At 52.9% G+C, this 17,837-nt stretch overlaps 1 protein-coding gene across 1 annotated transcript in view; it reads left to right on the forward strand.

Annotated features, from left to right (window-relative positions):
• Positions 1-17,837, forward strand: part of TECPR2 (tectonin beta-propeller repeat containing 2) — a 97,179-nt gene that overhangs the window by 33,719 nt on the left and 45,623 nt on the right. Inside the window, exons 5-11 of the mRNA XM_006879181.1 lie at positions 2,117-2,429; positions 5,601-5,733; positions 7,806-8,129; positions 9,241-10,193; positions 12,146-12,329; positions 13,750-13,923; positions 15,880-16,060. Coding sequence (XP_006879243.1) covers positions 2,117-2,429; positions 5,601-5,733; positions 7,806-8,129; positions 9,241-10,193; positions 12,146-12,329; positions 13,750-13,923; positions 15,880-16,060 — 2,262 coding nt within the window. The remainder of the gene's footprint in view (positions 1-2,116; positions 2,430-5,600; positions 5,734-7,805; positions 8,130-9,240; positions 10,194-12,145; positions 12,330-13,749; positions 13,924-15,879; positions 16,061-17,837) is intronic.

Consider the following 17,837-nt stretch of genomic DNA (forward strand, 5'->3'; position numbering starts at 1 on the left):
TTGAGCTCATTGCTGCAGTCACTGTGTCAGTCCGTCTGGTTGAGGGTCTTCCACACCTCCCCAGACCCTTCACCATTCCAAGCATGATGTCCTTTTCCAAAGAATTGCCCCTCCTAACAGTGCCCAAAGTATGTGAGAGAAAGCTTCTCCACCCTTGCCTCCAGGGAACACTCTGGCTACGCTTTTCCCCAGACCTGTTTGTTTCTTTTGCAGCCCGTGGGATATTCAGTACTTTTCTCCAACACCACAGTTCAAAGGCATCAGTTTTTCTTCTGTCATCCTTATTCACTGTCCATCTCTTAGACTTACAGCAAGTGATTGAAAAATCCATGGCTCAAGTGCACCTTAGTCTTTAAGCTGACATCATTGTCCCTTAGTATTTTGGAGATGTCCTTGTCTGCAGACTTTCTCAATGTAGCATGTCTCTTGACCTCCTGACTGTTGGTGCCAAAGGAGTTGATTGTGGATACAAATAAGATGAAGTTGTTGACAATTTCAATTTCAGTCTTATCTCCATCTATCATGACGTTCCCTATTGGTCCGGTGCTGAGGACTTTTGTCTCCTTGATGCTGAGATGCAACCCCTATTGAAGGCTGGAGTCTTTGATCTGCATTGGGCACTTTTAGGTCCTCCTCACTTTCAGGTTGTGTCATCTGCATAACGCAGGTTGTTGATGAGTCTTCCGCTGATCCTGATGCTACATTGCTCTTCCAAAAAGTCCAGCATAGTGCATGGGAAAACGTGAGGAGCTCTGGTGGCATAATGTGTTACTTGTTGACCAAGAGGTCAATAGTTCTAGTCCACCAGCTGCTCTGCAGGAGAAAGATGGTCAGTCTCTTCCTAGAAAGATTTAAAATCTTGAAAACTCAATGAAGAGTCCCACTGGGTTGAAATCAACTTGACCTCAATGGGTTTTGTTTTTTAACACATAGATGTGCTATGTGCTGTCGAGTTGAAACCAGCTCCAGCTGACCCTCCTGTGAGTTTTAGAGGCTGTGAACCACTTGAGAGGAGATTGCCCATCTTTGTCCCTCAGAGCAGCCGGTGGATTTGAACCACCCACCTTTGAGTCGCCAGTGCAGTCCTCCCCTCTAGGTCATGAGGGCTCCAAACTTGATGTTGTGAAACTAAATCAAGGACGAGTGCACACAGTTGACACTCACAGTCCCTTTGGGAGACAGAGGACAGGAACCAGGGGGCATGTCCATGGTCACTGATGGTGGATTTCCTAAGTTGATCGATGGGATCCCAGGTGCATGTCACTTTTAGGCGTGTGTTCTGTATGTATGAAATATTTCCTCATTTTACAGATAACAATTAAAGCACCCTTCAAGTCCAAAGAACAGAGAAAGGGAGTCTCTGGTGGTTTTAGGTGGTTTTGGAGGTCAGTGAAAGGCCAGTCACCTGGGTTCCAGACTTGAGATTTGCTCTCTGGGGGGACTAGAACCCACAGAGTGATGCCACGGGAGGGACGAGCTGCTCAGCCGTGGGCCTGTCACCTTCCGCCTCAGTTTGCTTTCTGTGCAGCAGGAGTGATGATTTGACTTTGTATGTGGGGTTGCTGTAGCGACCAGACGAAGAAGGGGAGATGGGTGCTCAGTAAGAGCTGTGGCGGACACAGAACGGTGGTGACCACTGCGCCCCAGGCCTGCGGCTGTCCAGGCCCTGGAGGGTGTGGTAGATTGTAAGGCTGTGTGGAAACTCCAAGCTGCCACTGACATGGTTCTAACTCCTAGCGACTCTCTTGGGTTTCCGGGGCGCCAGTGTTAACAGAGGAGGCTGCCCATCCCATCCTCTCCCTCGCAGTACCACGTGCTGTCTGGTCAGCCGGCCTCCTGGCAGGTGGAGCTGTGCTGCGTAAGCTTTTCAGGGGCTGGCGTCTGGAAGGAGGTCACCCATCCTTTCTTTCTAGCAGGCCAATATGTTTACCATTTGCCCCACATAGAGACTCCACATGATGATGGGGTGGTTTAAAGAGCAAGAGGGAGAAAGGAAGAGAAATCAGTCTTGTTTATCCTCACCCCGAAAAAGTCCCTGTTCTGATTGGTTTAGGGGTTTGTGACGGTGTCAGTTAAATCAGACTCTGTGTTTTTCTTGTCTCTCTCCTTGTTTCAGGGCTGGGAAATTTGGTGCTTGTTTTATACCGGGACTCTGTAAACAAAGTGACCTGACCTTGTACGCATCAAGGCCTGGGCTCCGGCTGTGGAAGGCCGACGTCCAGGGCACTGTCCAGGCCACATTCATCCTAAAAGATGTCTTCGCTGGCGGAGTCAAACCCTTCGAGCTGTACCCACGCCTGGAGCCGGCCGATGGGGGGAGCTGCGGCGCTCCCGAGAAGCACCTGGGGCTGGTCTCCTGCTTCTTTCAAGAAGGCTGGGTGCTGAGCTGGAATGAGTACAGTGTCTATCTTCTGGACACCGTCAACCAGGTAAGTGCGGTGGTGGCGCCACCTCCCTTTGTGGTGCCTCGGGACAGAGACTGGTGGTCACAGACAGTTCTGCCTGAGCAGCTCAGAGGAAGCGATCTGTAGGGAGCTGTCTCGCTAGCTCAAGGCCGTGCCTTTCTGGGGGGCCGGCGCACAGGAGGAGATTGGCCCCGGGGAGCAGCAGCTGAGAGTAGGTTCCAGCTCAGTGGCCTCAGTGCCATTGAGATTTCAGAGGGAGAGACAGGACAGTATTGGTTCTCATGTTTGACTCTCTCTTTTGGGCCCATCTGTAAAATCAGATATAACTCCTAGCTGAAACGTTAGGGGTTTGAATCAGTCCAGTGGTTCTGTAATATCCAGGCTTGTCCATGTTACAGCCCGGAAAGTCCTAGAGCACAGACGTGCCCTGTCACACGGTCACAATATGTGTGGCTCATGGAGCCAAGCGGGCCCAGCAGTTCATCTCTCAGCCGCTAACTGAAAAGTTGATGGTTCCAGCCCACCAGAGGCTCTGCAGGAGAAAGCCCCGGTGACAGCTGAGAAAATCCTGGGGGCAGCTGTACACTGTCACATGGAGCTGCTGTGAGTCACAGTGCTGTTTCCAGACTGCCAACTTATTCCCAGCACGTTCGTTAGCGAAACGCATGCAACAGAAACAAGAGTGTGGAGAAAGGTGGCCCTTGGCCCTCCCAGGTCCCAGCGCCACCACAGATGGGTCCCTTGCTTCAGCTTCCTCTCACCTCCATTCTTTTGTCCTTTTTCTCCTCACCTAGATGGAGCCATGTTATTTGACCCTTATTTTTATTGCATTTTCTTGACTTGATATGTTTCTTGGGCACTTTTCACTGTCATAAAATCATGGTGGGAAACAGTTTCTGTTTAAATGAGAGCGTTAGCAGCTTACCATTGAAAATCAACGTCTTGTTTGATGCCATCAAGTTGACTAGAACTCATACTAACTCTGAATACCCTCCCGGATCCTGCGCCACCTTCACAGTCTCTGATGTTGTTAGAGTCACTGTCCCTCCATCTTCTGAGGGTCTTCTCCTTCCCTGACCCTCTCCTTTACCAGGTATGATGTCTTTTTCTAGGGACTAACCTCTCCTGATAATGTGCTCAAAGGATATAAGTTGAAGTGTCCCCATCGACCTACACTTTACTTCCAAGACAGGTTGGTTCTTCTGGCTTTCCATGCTGCGTTCCATACTCCTCACCAGGACCACACATCAAAGGCTTCCTTACTCGTCGTGAAGCATGTGAAGCAATGGAAAATGACGTGCCTTAGGCCGGGCACACCCTGGGCGTCTTCATAGTGGCGTCACTGCTCTTTGGTCCTTTGAAGAGTCCTTGAGGGCGGATCTGCCATGCAGTGTATTGGATCTCCTGACTGCGGCTTGCACGGTGTTGATTGTGAACCCCGGTGAAATCCCTGACAGGCCCACACTTGATCCATTTTTCACAGTGCTGCTTTCTGATCTAGTTGTGAGGCTCATTGTTGAGAGGACACCTGTAAAAGGCTCTGCATAGTCTTTGATTATCATCAGTAAATACTTGGAAACCTTTTGTTCTGTTTGTCTTAAGAGCAGGACTAAATGATCCCTTCACTCCTCACATCTCAGACTAGACTCTGATCAGACGTGATGCTGCCTTGTGCGTGCTTCCTGTGGACCAAACAGGCTTCTGACAGGCACCCTATCTCCTGGAAGGAGGGAGTTAGCATAGAAATCAAAGGGTTTGGATGTGTCAGCAAAAAAGGAAGCCTCTGGCTCCTTCACGCTGCTCTTTGATCCCAGTTGTTTATTGCTGCCAGCCATCCCTGATAATACTGGTTTAGTGGGAAGAAGTCACCTGGAAATAGGAACCAGGCTCCAGTCGTCTCCCGGGCTGCTGCCCCACCTATTGCTGTGTGCCGTCGAGCCTAGTTTGCAGAGCAGAGTAGGACTGCCCCCTAGGGCTTCCAAGACAAAAACTCTTCACGAGAGCCAACTGCCACATCTGCCGATGATTCAGGTGGCTGCTGGTCGGTGGCCTCCTTTGCCTTCAGGCCAGCGGCCTCTAACCTGCCGGAGACTAGTGCCCTGATGCGTAAAGTGAGGATCACCAAGGTGCCTTTTAGCCGCTGGGTTTGTTTCTCTTGTTAAGAGACACATAGAAAGACGTCTTTGCCCTTTTTCCCCTTACAGGGAAATTCTCTTCCTTGTCGGGCTGCCGTTTGATCTTAGGTTAATTTACTCATTAGTGGGGTATCTAGTACTTGCACGTCACATCTTTTCATCTCTCCGATAGGGGTATAATTAACCTTGTTTTATAAGTAGAAAAATGGAGCAGGGACTAAGGATTACAGGCCTGTCTGTGATCAGAAGGTGCTGGCCGTCCTGAGAGCCGGTGACCCTCGGAGACCACTAAACAATACGCAGCTCGAGAATCGCATGCCACGTTTCTAGCTGGGCATCAGGATCATTCATTTAACAAAGGACTTAGACTCTCCCATCTCTGTCTGCACTGTTGACTGAGAAGCGAGAGCTTGCTTGCTTTTTTTATCCACATGAACTCAGGGTGCCTGTGTCCTCTCAGTTGATGGGGCTCCCTCCCTCTTTTCCTCCTCTAGGACGCCTCCCCTGAAGACACCCATGCTGTCAGGGGGCTGGGTTCACCCCCACGTGACTCCAGCTGACCCAGAGGTGTCTCTCTGCTCGCTGAATGCCGAGGCCTTTGATTTGTTGTTTGCTAAGCCCCTGCTGCGTTTAGCATCTGCTTCCCTCCAAAGTGGTCCATGTCTGGAGCTTCTGAGGAGCCCTGGGCCTTTCGAACATGAGCTTCTTGGGGAAGCTTTCAGATGGGATGGCCTCAGGGGAGAGTGGGGGCACACCCAAATGAGCAGGGACAGGGAAGGCAGTCAAGCAGAGGGACCAGTGTCTCCCAGAGAGTACCCTTGGAGGATAGGTGCCCCGAAGCATGGACAGAGAGTTCCAGGGCAGCAGAGAACCTACAGCACAAAGGAAGGCTGCAGACTCCAGATGCCAGACTGCAGATCGGTAGTGGTTGTCTATTTTGGATTGCAGTTCCTTAAGAATCGTCAGGGCAAAGTGGACTCACCTCTAGATTTCTTTGGCATCTCACACACGTTCTTAGGCCCTTACTCTTTTACTAACTATTGCTTGTCTTTCCTGACAGGTCACAGTTGCGGGTTTGGAAGGATCAGGTGATATTGTGTCTGTTTCATGCACAGAAAATGAGATCTTCCTCTTAAAGGGAGATAGAAACATCATCAGAATTTCAAGCAGACCCGAAGGATCAGCCTCAGTAGGTTTGTATTTGTTCTAACACAGACTCTGTGGAAAAGACAATACTGCTGTATGTCATTACAGCTTCCAGAACTCACTGTTGTTTTCCTGGTTTTACAGTGCAGTAGTTTGATTTAAATAAGGAGATGATAAGGGGATATTGGAGGGTTTTCTATGATAATCAAAATCCCATTGAGAGTATTTCTTTTTAAAGTGACCAGGCTCTATGTCTAGTCCATTTGGTAGAGTTACTTCCAGGGGAAAAGGCAATGGAGAGGGCAGGTCCGTAGGAAGGAGAAATCTGAACCACTTTATTGATCTCTGATGTCCTTTCTGATGCAGTGAGATTCAGGAACCCAAAGATAAGATGTTAGCACTTTTAGGTCTGTCACCTGGGCTGCGTCTGAATACCATCCGCAGGACCCCTTTCTGCTCTGACTTGCTCTGTGACTCCCACAAACCCAGAGCTTGTGAGTAGGGAGCCCTGCTGGGGCTTCTGGTGACCCTGCACATGTTCTCAGTACTGGACCCCTTAGTCAGCTTGTTCCTGGTGGACACCACCACTGCACGCGCCCCTCCTTTCTTCATCATTGTCCTCAGTTATTTTGTGCTTGAATCTTTGTGCCAGAGATTGTGCTCAGCCCTTAACAGTTATGAACTCATTAAATCCCAAGTACATCCCAAGTGTTAGAGGTACTGACTCCAGGGATATAGAAACTCTGGCCCAACAAGGTGGAGCAGTGTGGCCAGAGACCTTGCCCGTGGTGTGTGAGGGCTTTGTCCAGCCAGGACCCCCAGAGCCTGCAAGGCGATTTCATAGACCTCCTGTTGGAGTCTTAGGACAAGCCATTTGGGAAACTCGAAGCAGGTCTCCCTGAAGTCATTCACCCTTCTCCCACCCTGCCCACCCTCAGCCCCAACTCACACACCAGGCTCACGTTGCTGCTACCTGTGGGTTTATGTATAGGACAAAGGGACATTCCGTAACATGACCTAAAATCAGCCAGGAGACCCCCTAACATCAGAACAAGCAAGGACATGGACCTCAGAGGCCCAGCTCCAGACCACTGCTGTCCCACGTGTCTACTTGCCACTTGAAGGGGAAGACTTGCTCTCTGTCCTGACCAGTAACGGACTACCAGCTCCGTATGGCTTGTGAACATTTGAAATGTGCACAGTGCAGCTAAAGCACTGAGTGTTCAATCTTACTTAATGATGAGTAATTTGCATTGAACCGTCACCTGTGGATCTGCCATGAATAGGTGTACTCCTAGCAGGTCACTGTCCTCCTCTGGGCTCTTAAGATTCTGGCCAGGAATATGTCTGCTATTGGCCTCTGACAGCCCCCAAGCAAGAGTTCTGTCTACTGCTCTATTCCCTGTGCCCAGTCACTGTGGGGACTCGATGACGAAGGGACAGCCTGTGCCCACAGGCCTACGTAGGGGACCTCTGGTGGCCCTGATGATGTCTTCATGTAGCATTGGAAGAAGGAGCAGTCCACCCTTGTGGGGGAGCCTGGGCTCCTGGTCTCATAGAGAGAATACTAGGACTTGACTGTTGTCTCCTGCCTTCACCCTGCCCTGTGCAGCTAAGTTTGTCCATGTCTCTGTCCTGAGTGGATTCTAGTGGTAGATAACCTTTCCCACCTTGAACCTCAAGACATTCAGTTGCACTTTCACTTACGTTTCAGTGCTCATTGAGTACTATTACAGTGCATTGGTGGTTGCAGCGTACGTATGGGGCCTCACCAACCTTTGTTTATGTATACCAGCATCTGTTCTTGTAGAAAGAACTTGTAAATAGAACCAACGTTGCTCCATGTGTGGTAGTATCACTTTACTGCGGAGTTATTTACAAAGACAGCATGGCAGTCTAGTTCTCTTACTGATTGGGAGAGATGAGATTTCTGGAAAACAGAGGTTGCTTATTGGGAGTTTTCTTAAATGTGATTATCATCTTTTTAGGTCCTTTTGCTAGTTTGTCTGCGTTAATAATTGCGAGTTTCTCGTAACCTGGGTCCCTCTGAGCACTGGGCGTGGGAACACGATGCTGTCCCCTCGGCTCGCCTGTGGTAAAACCACCGCTTGTTCCTCAGGCAGAGACCGTCTGGAAAGCACGGGGTGTACGGAGCGAGTCCACATGCAGCGTGTGGAGAGGGCCCCGGGCTCGGAGACACGACTGCGGGGCTCCTCTGTGGCCAGCTCGGCGGCCAGCGAGCCCCGGAGCCGGAGCAGCTCCCTCAACTCCACGGACAGCAGCTCGGCACTGCTGCCGCCTGGCCCCCTCAGCGTCCCCGACCCCAGGCTGGGCAGCCCGTCCTCCGCACAGAGGTTCAGCCTGATCAGCTCGGAGGACTTCGACCAAGAGCTTGTTGTGAAACCGATCAAAGTGAAGAAAAAGAAGAAGAGGCGTAAACCAGGTACCATCCTTAACACGTTGCCGCACACTTTTAAATTGACGACTGTGCTTAGAACCACACTTTGGCGTCATTTGTGTTAATAAAGCACCACCATGCTCAGCCCACCTTTGGGCCTCCTCCCTCCTGGGGTGCTGAGTGTCTCCAGGACGGGAGTGTTTCTCAGCAGAGGAGGGTCCAGAAGAGAGGGAAGTTTCTGAGAACAGAAGAGGCTTCTGGAAGTGAGCCGACCTCTCCCTCAGCGAGCAGAGGGGGGTGCAGAAGTGAGCCCACCCCTCCTCCCTCCAAGTGCAGAACAAGCTTCCAGAAGTTGGCAGGCCCCTCCCTTAGCAGAGAAAGTTCAGAAATGAGTAGGCCCCTCCCTGTAAGAGCAGAGGAGGGCTTCTTCCCCAGCGGCGCTTCTCCTGTGCTGCCCATCAAACCAGGTCTCTGAACTTGACTAGAAAGTCTTGGGAATGGGAAGAAAACGTCCCTTCCTCTCTAGTTGGAAACTTTGCCTTTGTTGCTGTTATGTGTCAGGATGGAAACGCCTCATAGCTGAGCCTCAGGTGCCTTTTCAGAGACCGTCCATCTCTCTCCTGAGCCGCAGTCGAGTCTGACTCTCCTGCCTGCGGGTCGGCAGCAAGCTCCGCACCCACGGGGCCCAGGCCGGCCCAGCTCTCTGCTTGGCAGTGGTCATTTGAAATTCCACCAGATCTCCATGAAACAGAGCAGGGCCAGTGAAGTGGTGCCAGGTTAGGTGGGCGGTTGTCGTGGATTGGAGTCCTCTCCTTGGTGCCCAGCAGCCATGCTAACAGCATGCTAACTGCAGCTGAAAGCCTGGGCGCCCCACACAGGGAGAATCTCATCTGATTCCTAAGCATTAAAAGGCCTGGGGTCTGTGGCGCTCTGACCTCTTTGGTTATGGTTTCTGGGTGTGGCCTTGGGGTCACACGTGGTTCCTGTGCAGAGCTCACCTCCTGCTTCAGGACCACTTGGTTCAGAAGCTTTGCCATCATCACTGAAAATCCCTGGTGTAGAGGTCATGTTTATTCCACCAGCATCTTGTGTTCAATTGCTGTTACTCCTCACCACGGCCTTGTTCCTGATCTTACATGTTCTTGTTTGAAATTAGAAAGCAGGAGCGGAAGTACCCTCCACAGCTCCCTGGAGTCGACCCCCTGCTGCGAGCTCCCGGGAGGCAGCCCCCAGTCCCTGACCGCAGACTTGCTGTCCATGACCTCCAGTGTCCTGAGTGGCAGCGTGGACCAGCTGAGCACTGCATCCCCCGACCTGGAGAGCAGCCTCTGCGGGGCGCTCAGTGGGGTTGTGCTGGAGACCAATGGCTTGGAGACCTTCAGCGTGCTTCAGGCCCCCGTGCCTGCCCCTGACTTCCTGGTTGAAGACCAGGAGGACAGGACAGACCCGCTGCAGTGTGGTCCTGTGGGTGACGCGCCCGTGCTCCTGGAGAACAACATGGACACAGAATTCGGAGAGGAGTGGGCTCCTGCAGGTGATGAGTCCAGCCGTGAGCAATCACCCTTCCAAGAACGGGACAGCTTGGCTGAGTCGCACGAGGCAGAGGACACGGAGCTCCACAGCCCCCCAACGACATACTCTGCAGCTCCCCTGCTGGACCCGCTCGCTGCTCCTTCCAGCCTCACGGTCTCCTCGGGTACAGAGCACGTGCCCAGGGCTGACAGGACAGGTGCCTCTGAGCCTAGAGAAGAGCAGATCTTCATGATGGTGACCGGGGACCCTGACCTCGCTGGCCCGAGTCCCTGCTGCAATCTTTCCAGAGGTGGTGGAGGTCAGACAGAAGTGGCCAGTTCCACATGTGACTGGAGGGGCACACGAGGAGAGGTGAACCCTCTGGTCTCGGCCTCAGTGGTCAGCCCCTACGGACCTCTGCTCGCACAGCCCTCACGGGACCAGACATCCATGTCCAGTGATGAGGAGGACATTTACGCCCACGGGCTTCCCTCGCCATCCTCAGAGGCCAGCGCGACGGAGCTCAGGGGCAGCCACTCGCTTCCAGACCTGGGCCAGCCAGGTGCAGAGCCCACGGTCCTGCTGAAGGCAGACCAGGTACGATGGTCTGGTGCACGGCCTCTGGGGCCTCTCCATGGCGTGAGTGGTTTTCTGTACCATTGGAGGAAACCCATTCTTACTGCAGGGCCTTCCTGTGGGGACCTAGAGCATTTCCGCAGGCCCCTGCCCATTGACCTCTGTCCCATGGGAGCAGGGCCGACCCCGAGCTCTGGGACACTGATCCCACAGATCCCCACCACACTCAGCAGCTCCCACCCCCCCATCGTGAACTCAGTGACACCTCCCCCCACAGGAACGGCCCACCTTGTACTCAGTGATCTTTTCCCCCCACATCCCACAGGAGCAGGACACGGCTGGTGCTCCAAGCCTGCTGTCCCTGAGATGGGCCTCGTTAGGGGACTCTGGTCGTCCAGTAGGGAGGAGCTGCGCTGTACTCCCAAAGGTCCTTGGTTCTGATCACTTAGCTTCTCTGCAGGAGAAGGACGGGCAGGCTCCTCCTGTGTGATTTACCGCCGCTGTAAACCTGCTGGAGGCTCAGCTGTGGGTGCTTCCAACTTGACAAACAGCAGTGATAGCAGCAGTGCCTTTGGTTATCCTGTCACTTGTCTGGTCACTGAGACTCAGGGACGTGGGGACTGTCCCCCTCAGCAGGTGGAGCAGGGATCACCACCCTCCTCAGCCAGGCACCGTGCAGAGTCCTCAGCAAGTATAGAGCGAATGTTTGGGCTTCCAGCCGCCTGGGCCCTCAGTGACAGGGATCCCTGATGCTGGCCAGGTGCCCGGCCTCACAAGTTAACTCACTGACCGCTCCAGAAGAGTCTGGTCATGCCCCACCTGCAGCAGGTCATGGTCGGCCAGTAGTGACCAGCGGCCCCAGGCTCTCCTCCCGGCCGTGTGGCTTCTCGCCTCAGAGCAGAAGTGTGCTGGGAGCTTTGAGATAAAAGCCAGGAAGGCAGCCCTTCCTGTGGCCCATCCGGCTGGTGGTGAGTGACCCCGTGTGTCAGGCTCCGGGTGTGGTGTAGGTTCACCACAGTGACTCTGCGCAGTGGAGTCCCTGCCAGGGGGAAGACAGACGCATGCTCAGAGCGGCTGGGTGGAGTGGGACTCGGGAAGGTGATGAGGGCGTGGGGCACTCAGCATGGCGAAGGCTGAGACTGAGGTTCTGTGCTGGAGATTTAAGTGGGAGAGTTCTTGGCCATGAGGGTGTGTGAGGCCAGTGTCCTCTCCCCCAACCCCTCAGCAGGAAAGCTCAGAGATTTGTGAGAGCTTCTTAAGGGGGCTCATTACGGCTCCCTGGAGAGCAGAGCCAGATCAAAAAGTGTGGGACACCATTCTCAGTGAGGCATTAACCTCCCAGCCCACTGCCCTGCCTTGATCCTGATTTGTGACAGGATCACAAGACCTGCCCTGGCCCCAAGGCTGCAGTCTGCAGAGATGCACTGCCACGTCCCCCACACAGAGGGGCTGATGGATTTGAACTGCTGACCTTTTGGTTAGTTGCTGAATGCTTAACCTCTGGGCCACAGAAGCTCCCTAGTCAATCTCCATATGTATTTGTAAAATTGCATCGATTTCCTTTACAGTTTAAACAGTGAATTTAAGCCTAAGACTTAAACAAAGTTTTAGGTTCAAGTGTTGAAAGATTCTCAGCAGGGAGGAAGTCCTAGCTGAGGTCTACTCGTCCTCCCCCACAGCCTACCCAGCATTAACATCCCCTGGAAAGAGCCTGTACCCCGAGAGTAAAACCAGGTTCTGACCTCTTCAGTGGGCTTGGATGACCTTGTGGAGAAATTAAGACATTTCCTGTAATGTGACAGTGTTATCCGGGGGGTCCTGAGTGGGACAGCAGCCCTTATTTCTGGATGCTTCTAATCGGGGGGAGCCTGTGGGGCAGACTCTGCTTGGTTCCCCTGTGGTCCCCTCAGTCTCTCCATCCCACGGCGTTCTGCGCACTGTTCTCCTCCCTTCACCACCTCTCTCTCTGTCAGTTTGCCGAGAGCTGGATGGGCTACTCGGGCCCCGGCTACGGCATCCTCAGCCTGGCGGTCTCAGAGAAGTACCTCTGGTGCCTGGACTACCGCGGGGGCCTCTTCTGTAGCGCGCTGCCTGGAGCCGGACTGCGGTGGCAGAAGTTTGAAGATGCCGTCCAGCAGGTGGCAGTGTCGCCCTCAGGTTTGTATCCCAACACCTGACCCAGGATCTCCTAGCTTCTAGCAGAGGCTGGCAGCTCCCCACACCTGCCTTGCACCCCACAGTCTGAGAACCTGACGTCGTGAACAGAAGTGTAAGCAGAAGCTGAGTGAGGGCTTTTTTTCTTGATTGTGAGGGTGACACATAAATATGTTTTTGCAAAGTATAGTTATTTTCATTTTATGGGACTTTTCATTTAAGGGACATTTGCCCATCAGCCCTTTACAATGTGCATGTTTCTTTGTGTTGCCTGAAAGCAGCTGAGCTGGTGAAGGCCACGCGCAGTGTGGCGGTCACATTCACTGAGCCGGCTCCTTTCCAGGAGTGCCTTTTTGTGACCTCTCTGCTCGGGGTGAATCTTGTTCATTCAGCCTTTCATGCCATCGTCAGGCCAGCTCTAGTAAATGGAATGGAAGTTTCCTGAAGGACGTCCTACAAGGTCAATGTCCAGCTCTTTAAATACTGGCCTCTTTTATTCTTATCCTGGATAGAGGAAGGGAGACCAGAACTGGGTGACATGCAGAACACAGGTCCTCTGTAGCTGTCCTGGTCCTGGGATGAGTCTCGGGAATGTCAAATGAGATTGAAGGCCTCATTTGTTCAGGTGCTTTACTCGCATCCCCTCACTGCCGGTCTGGGGAGTTGTTTCAGGGAAGGAGGCTGAGAGCACAGCCCCCTGTGAGCTGGCGTGGTGTCCCTGTGTGCTCACCCTGACTGACATGGCCATTCCTGAACCCTGCCTGGATGTTTCTGACTTTGCTTTCAAATAAAGACCCTCTGAGCTGCCTCTTTCAGGGCCCTGTGTCTGACACTGGGGCGGCTCCGGGCTCCAGCACTGCACTTGGCTCTCTGATCGTTCAGCTCCTTGGAGTAAACCTTGCAGCCAGCCCAGTGGCCCCTGGTAGGATCTCTCTCACTTGACTTATGCAAACCTCCACCTGAAACTCTTGTCCTGCCTCCCCTCTCCCTTTACCTGATTTGCCCATGCCCCTTCTCTAGTGGCGAAGTCCCCTCTGCTGGTCCTGAAGCAGCCCCTCTGTTAGCTTCTCTGTGGGCTGTTTTGGCCTGTTAGGGGACTCACCACCCCTTGCCCTAGGATGAGTCTCTGTGTTCTCTGTGTTCTCGCCTTGCACCTTCAGTCTTTCCAGGAGCCCTGCAGGGAAGAGATTGTCCCCATCTGTGAGAGGAGAATTGAGCGGCTCTAAGCAGCATCGCGTCCAGTGCTTGTCACGCCTGGGGCGGGCTCTTCCCACCTGACCCTGTGGCCTCTGCTCAGGGTCAGAACAGCGGTGTGTGTTCTGGGCCTCCCCTCCATGCCAAGACGAAGTTACCTTGGGGTGTCTGTCAGGATGTGCAGACGTCAGAGTGTCACCTGATTGTGAGCAGGTCCTCTTTGTTACAGGCGCGCTCCTCTGGAAGATTGAACAGAAATCCAACCGCGCCTTTGCTTGTGGAAAAGTAACCATCAAGGGCAAGAGACACTGGTACGAGGCTCTACCCCAGACGGTGTTTGTGGCCCTGAGCGATGACACAGCCTGGATTGTCAGGACAAATGGAGATCTGTACCTGCAGACAGGTGGGTGTGGGGGGGCTCACCTACAGGCCAGTGAGGGAAGGCAGGCGCAGGTACCCATTAGTTCTGAGGTGAATGCTGCTTGCTGCACCCTTGCATTGCTAGTGACAGATTTAGTACAGTCTCGAGGAAGATACTAAAATAAAGTTAAATGAAACTACTGGAAAAGGAGTGTTTGCCACTTAGAAATTACTCAGTTTGCACTGACCAGCAAATTCACATCAGGACAAATTGGGGGCAAGAATGCATAGGCTGGCTTTGGGGGGGTACAGAAGCAGCTTTTTCTGTGGCTGGCCAGCTGCAGGCCCTTACCCTGCAGTATGCAGTCGGTGAAAAGCGTACAGAGAAATGTTAAGCGAAAAGACTTACATGATTGGACTTCCAGCCAGGTCAAACCCGACTGTGTGCTTATTCACATGTGGATCAGAGAAAACAAGAGATCATTTGCTCTAAATAGCAGTTCAGCTTGTCCTAGGAAACTGCCCTGGGGACCCTGTAGCCTCTGGAAGTGACACAGGGGGAATTGCTTATTCAAATAAACTGTAATGAGAATCTGTGTGGATGTGCTGTCAGCACAGAGGGAAGTGATTGTCCCAGAGCACCGCAGCCCGTGTGGGGAGGGGTGAGGATGGAGGCAGAGGCTCCTGCCTGTCAGGAGGCTGCCTGGCATTGAGGTAAAGATCAACCTAACGTTTAACATTGTGGATTCTGGAGGAGTGCTGACTACAGCTACCGGCAGTCATTTGGGGGTGTTGAGACTGCAGGCTCTGCTTGCTCGGCCCCAGATGTGGGCAGCAAGGACACCCCAGCTGTCAGGCCCTGCTGAACAGCCTTTCCAGCGGTGAGGCCTCAGGCCCGCCGTGGCCTCTGTAGCCAGCTCCAGTGTCTGCACTGTCCACTAGGTGATAACAGCTCTAAGTTAGAGCAAACCACTTTTCTCCTCTACCTCCAGCTTCAGGAGTGTCTGAGTGTTGTTGTTGTTGTTGTTGTTGTTGTTGTGTGCCATCAAGTCAGAACTGACACATAACTGAGCCTCCAGTGAGTTTTCAGAAGCTGGGAATCGCAGAGAAGAAGTTGCCATCTTTCTCCGCAGAGCAGCTGGTAGATTCGATCCACGTGCCTTTGGGTTGGCAGCACAGCTTTTAACCCCCTAAGTCTTCAGAGAACCCTTTTATTACTGGGAAAATGGGTTGCCTCTGGCCTGAGCGTGAGAGAGGGCTGGCCTAACCATATGAGTCACCAGGGCTGTGGTCTCAGATGAGCCTGGCCCCACCCGGACTTCCTGGATTATGGTCTCTGGGGATGGAGCCCGAACTTGGATGTAGCAAGTCCCACAGTGATCCCCACCTGAGCTCAGGCGGACTGTGATTCCCAGAGTGCTGTTGGGGTGTGTTGAGGAGCAGATGTGAACTGAGGCTCAAGGTTCTGGTGCTGGCACTGTGCCCACACAGGTCGCAGCTCCTCACGGAGCGTGGCAGGACAGAATGCAGAGGTGGGGCACAAAGCCTGAAGCCCGGCACGCAGCTCAGCTCCTTCAGCTGTCATCTCCATGCACCCCATTAAAACAGGGTGAAGGGGAGCCAGTGGCAGCCTGGCAATAGAGGCACCTCTGACGAGGAGGCTCCCACGAGCACAGCTGTCCAGAGCGAGAGTGACCTGCAGAGCTTGACCAGCTCTGAAGGTGCCTCCCTGGGACCTGCTCTTTCGGACCCCCAGCCCCCACCCCAGCTACTGCTCAGTGACAGGAGATTCTGAATTGTCGCTCCATCATTTTTCACAGGGTGTCTGGAAATGCTTCAGGCAGGTGTCATGGGTAAGCGATTCAACTGTGTTATCTAGACCAAAGCTTAAGAAGCACTTCCTGTGAAAGAATCTAGACAGGTACTGAGAGAGGCAGAAGTTAGTCCCACGAGGAGGAGGGTCGTGCTCCTGAAAGCTGGCCTGTTTGTCTCCCCGCAGGCCTCAGCGTGGATCGTCCATGTGCTCGGGCCGTGAAGGTGGACTGCCCATACCCACTATCTCAGATCACAGCCCGCAACAGCGTGGTGTGGGCGCTGACAGAGCAGCGGGCCCTGCTCTACCGGGAGGGCGTGAGCAGCTTCTGCCCCGAGGGCGAGCAGTGGCAGTGTGACATTATCAGGTATGCAGGGGGCAGCCCCTTCCCTGGCAGTGAGCAGGGGGCAGCCCCTACCCCTGGCAGTGAGCAGGGGGCAGCTCCTTCCCCTGGCGGTGAGCCTTCTGCAGGGAGCTGTCTGCTGGAGGTTTCCGTGGTGAAGCTTCCCCCAGCTGGTGGGCAGCCTGATCTGTGCGCTGCTGCCTGGCCGCCAGCCCTTGGAGGCTACTGCTTGCCCTGCCCTTTCTAAACTGCCTCATCAGGCTTTTTCCCTCAGAATCTGGGATGGTTTCAGGCAACAATTTTTTCTTTACTTCTATCCAGTCAATTAAAACGAGTATGATTCCTTGCGTTGCTTTTAACCGGAGAGATTTGTTACAGAATTACCAAATCAGTTTGCTACTGTGTAAGTATTAATAGTATTAATAGTTCTTAGAAGAGTTACACTGGGGTATTCTGTAACTGAACAACCCAGGAACCCTTTACACACACACACACACCCCACAAAGCTCGCACAGACCCTGCGTCAGTTTTGTCCCTGCATCAGTTCTGTCTCGCAGACTTTCCCCACGGTGTCTGGGGCTGTGATGTTCAGGCATGTGCTGCCGTGTGTCCGAGACTGTGATCTGCAGGGGCTTGCACTGCCCATGTACCCTAGGCTGTGATCTTTTCAGGAACACACTGTTCTCCTTTCTTCTTGTGAGTCTGAACCTTTGACCTTTAGGGTAGCAGCCTGACATTTGTTGTTACTTGTCGTGGAGTGACCTGTGACCCATAGTGACCCTATGTACAGTACCTCTGAACCCTTTCCTGTCCTGAGCCAGTCTCACTACTTATGACACACCAATCCCCATTGTCCCAGTTTCCGTATCAATCCATCTCATCGGGATCTTCCTCTCCTGCGATGTCCCTCCACTCTTACAAGCATGATGTCCTTCTCCAAGGACCAGTATCTCCTGGCTATGTGCATAGTGAGATGGAGCTTCAAAATCCTAGCCTCCAAGGAGAAACTTGGTTTTACCCTCTCTAAGACAGACCTTTTTGTTTTCTTGGGAGTCCATGGTATGTTCAAGACTCCTCTCCAGCACCACAAATCGAGAGCATTGATTCTTTTTCTCTCGTCCTTAGTCACTGTCCAGTCTCTGAAGCATAACAAATACTTACAAAGACCGTGGCCTGGATTAGGCACAGCTTAGTCTCTAGACGGACATCATTGCTCCTCAGCACTCCGGAGAGGTCCTCAGCAGCAGATTTTCCCAGTGCAGTTCATCTTTGGATTTCCTGACAGAAGCTACAAATGCCATTAGGGTTTCTTTAGTACCTGTCCTGTACTGAGAGTCCCAGTGATACAGACTGTAAAGATGCTTGGCTGCTAAGCAAGGGATTGCCGGTTCAAGTCCACCCAGAGGCAGCTGAGAGCCTGTGCAGCGCCCTGCCCTATGAGGCCCCAAAGGAGCAGCTGGTACATGGCAGTGGGGGACGGAAGGGGGAAGTCTGACTTTCCCCTGCTTCATAAAGGGGAACTGTCCTCATCAGTAATGTCTATAGCAGCAAACAAAGAGCCGCTCGGTCAGACACACCACCCATAATCTTGCATCTATTTCTAACAGTCACTGGGTTCAGTATTCGTTATTGACTCACAGACTTTATTCACAGTTGGAGTACTAAGAGTGGGGTTTATTAGGGAAATAGGTTGGGGAGTGGGAGAGCAAGGAATACCTCACAATACTAGTCCAGCAGTCCCAAGTCAGAATCACAGCAAAACACAGTTTGTTGATTAGTAAAAGTCCTGGTTTCTGTTTCT

The sequence above is a fragment of the Elephantulus edwardii genome, unplaced genomic scaffold, assembly GCF_000299155.1.
Source record: "Elephantulus edwardii isolate Elephantulus edwardi_28Jun2011 unplaced genomic scaffold, EleEdw1.0 scaffold00002, whole genome shotgun sequence".
Classification (NCBI taxonomy): domain Eukaryota; kingdom Metazoa; phylum Chordata; class Mammalia; order Macroscelidea; family Macroscelididae; genus Elephantulus; species Elephantulus edwardii.